Here is a 5594-nt window from a genome sequence, read left to right on the forward strand (position 1 = left end):
CCAACGGCGCACAGGCACAGGGGCACGTCCACGCGCAGGGGCATGTCCACGCGCCGGGGCACGGGCACGGCCCGGGGCACGCGCACGCGCACGCGCACACACACACCCACACGCACGGGCCTATCCACGTGCAGCCGCACAACCCCCGCCCGGACACCTGGCCCTACCGCCCTCGCCCCTACGTCGGCCAATCCGTGGACAGCGGCTGGTACGGCATGTACGACAAAGTGCAAGACATTCGCTCGCTGCAGTGCGAGATGACCCCGCATAGATACCACGGGGCAGGGCACATCCACGAGCACCCTGGATATGAGATGACGTACGCGCCAGAGCCGCGCTACTGCATGCCGCGCATTGCGGTGCCCAACCACATGACGGCGCCGGTGCATATCGATGTCGGCGGGGTGATTTATACATCATCCATGGAGACGCTGACTGTGTAAGTATCCAATATATTTGGTTTTAAAGCGGCTCTATTGTAACTTTTACACTTACGAATTTAAAAATGACTAAAATATATCCAAAACAAGTTTTCAAGGAATATTGCTAAACCGAAATAACACTGTGAAATTGATAATCAAACGATAGCATCTCATAATGCGTGATGTAAATTACTTATACCGTGCACGTGGCGTGGTTTTCAAGCTATCAAAAACATTTGTCAGATTTTAAAACTTGTTCGCCTGTTCTCAGTTTCCCAGTTATTTTGGCAGGATCGTAAATAAGCATGGTTTATCCAATCCGAGCCACAAGCGTAGCCGGCAGCCATGCGGACAAACCTCGCGCCACTTTTATCCTACGCCGTAGTTGTTAAGAGTTACTTTTGTGTGCGTTTAAATGACCCCCAGTAAATCGAAGAATGCTCTGAATTTTGTATCCGTAATCTATAAGTTTTAACTGATTCAAACTCATCCCAAATTCGTTGGATTCGGACAAAAGGAGTAATTATACTGCTCACGGCGTTAGGAATGAATAGAGTATCAGGTTTCGTTTTCAATTTTGGAACTCGGCATATTCGTTTATTTAATTATTTACATTTGTCTTATTAATTAACAACTTCTAAGATTAGACTGTACGTCTTAGTAAGTTTTGAGTCAATAGCCTTACGCCTATCCTTATCTATAGAAATCCCGCGATAATTTTAGTAAAATAACAGCAGGTTCCCGGACTCCCGCCTTGGCAGGATGTTCTCTGGCGCCATACCGCTGGTGCTGGACAGCCTGAAGCAGCACTACTTCATCGACCGTGATGGCGGAATGTTCCGCCACATCCTGAACTATCTCAGGAACTGCCGGCTGATCCTGCCCAACAACTTCGCTGATTATGACCTCCTGGTCACTGAGGCTGAATATTTCCAGCTACACCGTAAGTATTAAAAAAAATCGCATTATTAATTAATTTTAAGGTGACTGGTAACATATTCTTTAAACTCCAGGATATGATACCAAGAGATTTTACTAAGTAAATTTTTAAAGTTGTGTTAAAAAACAAATTAAGCATTTTATGTAAGTTATTGGGTATAGTTATGAGTCTACCATGGTAGCCTAGGACTGTGTGCTAAGGCCACCGCGTGATTGAATCGAAATGATGGCAGGAGCGCGTGCCTACACTTCTTTATAGCAAAAAAGGATAAAAGTTAAGGACTGACTTTAATTTCATACAACGGGAATCGTTCAAAGTATATTTCACCAGTCATCCTTTATATTATGATAAAAGATTATGCAAATGCTATTACTATTTTATGAATGTTAACTTCGTATTATGAATGTCGTCCTTCGACGAAATGTACAAGTTTATTGTAATGCGATTTTAATGAGCTCGAGCGCTCAATTAATATTACATAATATTCTGCTTTGTGACATACCCTTCAAAGTTGCTCTTGTACATAATGGCGAATTCCACTAATAAGCTTCTTAGAAATTCTGAGGTCCAACATAGAAAACTGTGTATATGAATGAGCCAGCTTCAAACGAGGAGTTCGCTTTCAAGCGTTCTCAATTAGCATCTTCGTAAGACTTATGCTACGTGTTGCGCGTTAGAAATTGTTAGCGAGGTTGTATTGATTTATTCTAAACGTGCTTGTAATGTGCACAAGGGAATTTCATAGGAATTATAACATACATTTTGTAAGTCTTTAAGATCTTGCTAGAATGCTCCTATTTCAAGGACTCTTAGATGAAATGCAAAGCACTTTGTAATGCGAAAGCTTCTTGAAGATGGCGCTACAAACGCCCGCCACTTGCGCTCGGGTACTTTATAGTTACGTGGAACAAGTCAAGTGCAATACCGAATCCGTATTAGCGTGTTATAAGGAGTTTGTATATAATACACCTGTTGAGCTGAATATTTTGTACAGGGATGTAAGTAAGCTTTGATAAAAATGTTTATAATATTTTAATTTTTAGTTTTGTTATATTAAATGCATGTAAATATTGGACCGTTTTAAAGAATATATAATATTTGATCATAAGATGGGATTCGATGCTCTTTCCATTTATTTATCGTCTGTGACTAACAATTTTTTTTATTGTGTGCTGTATACATTCAACTTGTTGATATTTAGATTCAGCGAGCTTTAGAATGCTAAATGCCAAGCGATGGAACTTATCATAATGAACTTTGTACTTACTTCCGAACTTCTTGCAGACTGCGCTATGCGATGTGAAGTCATGCATAACGCTATACTGTGGCCTTGCGATATTTAACTCTTATTATGGGCTCGCTTCAAAATGGGCAATGTTGGTCCAACAAATGATCGTCGATGTTTGATGTGATCACGGTGGTTGTGAACCTATTTATAATGTCGGCAGATCACACATTTAGGCCCTCTACACTATCGTGATTGCCTCTACTCGCCTAACGCAGCCCAACGTGAAGAGGGCCCATCAAACGCATGTTTAACCCATTATTACATCAAAGAAATTCTTGTATGATTGCAACAGAAATGGTGGAGGACTTGGGACGCTGGAAAGCAGCTCGTGAACCGAAGGTGAAAGTTGAGTGGGACGCCCGCCCCGCCGAGCCGGAACCTCAAGCGCAGTAAGCGGTAAGTGGAACTAAGGCGACGTACCCACGTGAATTATTTTTCAAGATTTTTCGACCCCTTTCTGTAACCACTCGTAGTATATGCAGAGATCACTCTTCCTTTAAGTTCTTAGGTAGCTTTGAACAGTGCAATTTTCAATCATTTCACAGGCAGAAAGTGCAACAAAAGAAAATAATTTGAGTCAAATTGCTTTATTTTGCACCGTTTATTATAAGACTACTTCATGCGTATAATAAATTATAATACGAGTAAATTGAAATACCTATGCGCACCGTATTCGAGCATAAACCAAAAAATTTCGAAATTACTTTAGGCGAGATTTACTACGAAAAAATGTCTAACCCACCACTAATTCTAACAATCTAACATCACGTGACTAATCTTAGTGTTTTAAAGATCTTCCCAACATCAACGTGTTACGTAGTATGAGTATGTTCCTTAAACTTAAGCTTTAAGCGCTTTATGGGGCGATTCGATGGTTTACCTAAGAGCCATCTAAACAGAGACAAGGGAACTACGACATACATTTTTCAGGTTCACTCGAATGTCGGAGCGCTACAGTTTATTTACACTGTTTACACGTTTCGACCGCATGGTGCAGCTAATGTCGTTTTTGTAGCATTAAATAATTTATTAGAAAATTTTGAAAAATATGTAGTGGAGAAAGAAAAATGTAAAATTAAAGGTTTATAAAATATTACGTTAAGGTACCTACTGCTGTTTTTTTTTTCCAAAGCTCCTATGTGAAATAAAAGATGGCAGTCATTGTATCATTTGAGAAAAGTGCTTTTTTAATAGTTGATTTATACTGAGCGTTCATTCAAAATAGGTACTGAAATAGTGAAGTTTATGTTTAACAAAAGAAAAAACGTAAGTTGCTTAGTCAACAAGTTTAAAATTCTGTTAATTCGTGATAAAGCTCTTAAAAATACGAGCTATAGCTCATTCGATTCTAATAAAACTGTTTCATAAAACATTGCATTTGCCACAAAAAAGTAATTCAAATATCAAATTGTATTTAGTTAATGTTTTTCTTATGCCTACTTGGCTTAAAAGTAACTACTAAAATGAAATTTATTGCATTTGAATACTTGAGATACTTACAATTCATATTTCATTTACTTCCAACCTTTTCAAAAACTTATAAATGAAATATCAAACTTCGATCTTCGACCTAACTTTAGAATACCTGTTCAATGATACCTTACAAATGCAGGGAAGGTCACAACTTCTTCGTTACTTTTTCACCCCCACTTTAATGATCGGAGAGGTATCTCTAGGAAAACAACTAAAGGTAATGATTCTAAAATTGGACCATTGGGAAAGAAACCTTAAAAAATTAAACAAAATACGAGACGAGAACTTTCCGAAAGTTGGCTAAAATTTAGTATTGAACTTGTAACTGCTCGCCTCGACTCCGATTTATGTTTTTCACATTTTAACAGCTAAGATTACTAATGCAGGCGGAGACAAATAGAATGAAGCGAAATCATTAAGCTGTTCTTTAGTGGTGATATTTACTTTAGATATGTTCAAGATAATCCCACCATGACCTTATCTATATTTCCTACAACATCCGTCCTCCTAAACTGAAATCCAAAATTTCCGTGCGACGCAACTTTGCTGGAATGGATGTTGATCAACTTTGTCGTGATGCTCAAGACATAGACTGGTTCGTAGTTTATTCTGAACACAATATCGATGCCAAGGTTGAACTGTTCACCTCACGTGTTACACAATTGTATGACAAGCATGCTCCATTGAGACCTGTTAAACTCAAACACCTCCCTGCACCTTGGTTAACTGATGAATTAAAGTCACTTTTACATCTTAAGTCTAAAGCTAAAACTAAACTGAAGCTGAACAATACCGACGCGAACAGAGAGAAGTACACAAAGATTCGGAATCGTTGTAATACATGTTGTAGAGATGCACAAAGACGCCACATTCATTCGTCGGTCGAGAACGGCGACCCTGCTAAAGTCTGGAAGTTCCTAAAAACCTTAGGAGTTGGCTCCAAAGATCCTAACACAGATTTTAAAAATTTTAATATTGAACTTCTTAATCAGTATTTTGCTGAAACTCCTCCCTTCGATAATATTACTAAAGTTACGACTCTTAATACTCTTTCTTCTATTCCAACTCCTAATTTTCCTCCGTTCTGTCTTAATCAATTTTCTAGTAGTGATGTTAAGAAGAATATTATGTCTTTGTCATCTAACGCCGTCGGGAGTGATTGCATAAGTCGTAGCATGATCCTTCCTATCCTCGATGTAGTTGTTCCTGTCATTACCCATATTCTTAACCATTCCGTTTCCTCTGGTACCTTTTTCTCGTCTTGGAAAAAGGCTAAAATTATTCCTCTTCCGAAAAAACGCAACCCTTCCTCTTTTGCTGATTTTCGTCCTATCTCCATTTTACCATTTCTGTCTAAAGTCCTCGAAAAGTTAGTACATCACCAATTAAACACCTTCCTCAATAAAAATAACTTGCTGAATCCTCTCCAGTCCGGTTTTCGTCCAGGTCATGGTACGACTACTGCTCTCAC

General features: G+C 39.0%; 1 protein-coding gene across 1 annotated transcript; it reads left to right on the forward strand.

Annotated features, from left to right (window-relative positions):
- Positions 1 to 388: 388 nt before the first annotated feature.
- LOC123705540 (BTB/POZ domain-containing protein kctd15) lies at positions 389 to 3159 on the forward strand. Its single transcript, XM_045654370.1, has 3 exons — positions 389 to 439; positions 1157 to 1365; positions 2943 to 3159. Exons 1-3 carry the CDS (start codon positions 423 to 425, stop codon positions 3041 to 3043), a joined length of 327 nt encoding a protein of 108 aa, XP_045510326.1. The 5' UTR covers positions 389 to 422; the 3' UTR covers positions 3044 to 3159.
- Positions 3160 to 5594: the final 2435 nt, after the last annotated feature.

This window comes from Colias croceus, chromosome Z, assembly GCF_905220415.1.
Source record: "Colias croceus chromosome Z, ilColCroc2.1".
Classification (NCBI taxonomy): Eukaryota; Metazoa; Arthropoda; class Insecta; order Lepidoptera; family Pieridae; genus Colias; species Colias croceus.

What these genes read in the sequence shown, in the direction of transcription:
- LOC123705540 (XM_045654370.1), top strand. An exon ending in TGAATATTTCCAGCTACACC is followed by an intron (nt 1,366 to 2,942) that starts GTAAGTATTAAA and finishes TGATTGCAACAG; the next exon opens with AAATGGTGGAGGACTTGGGA.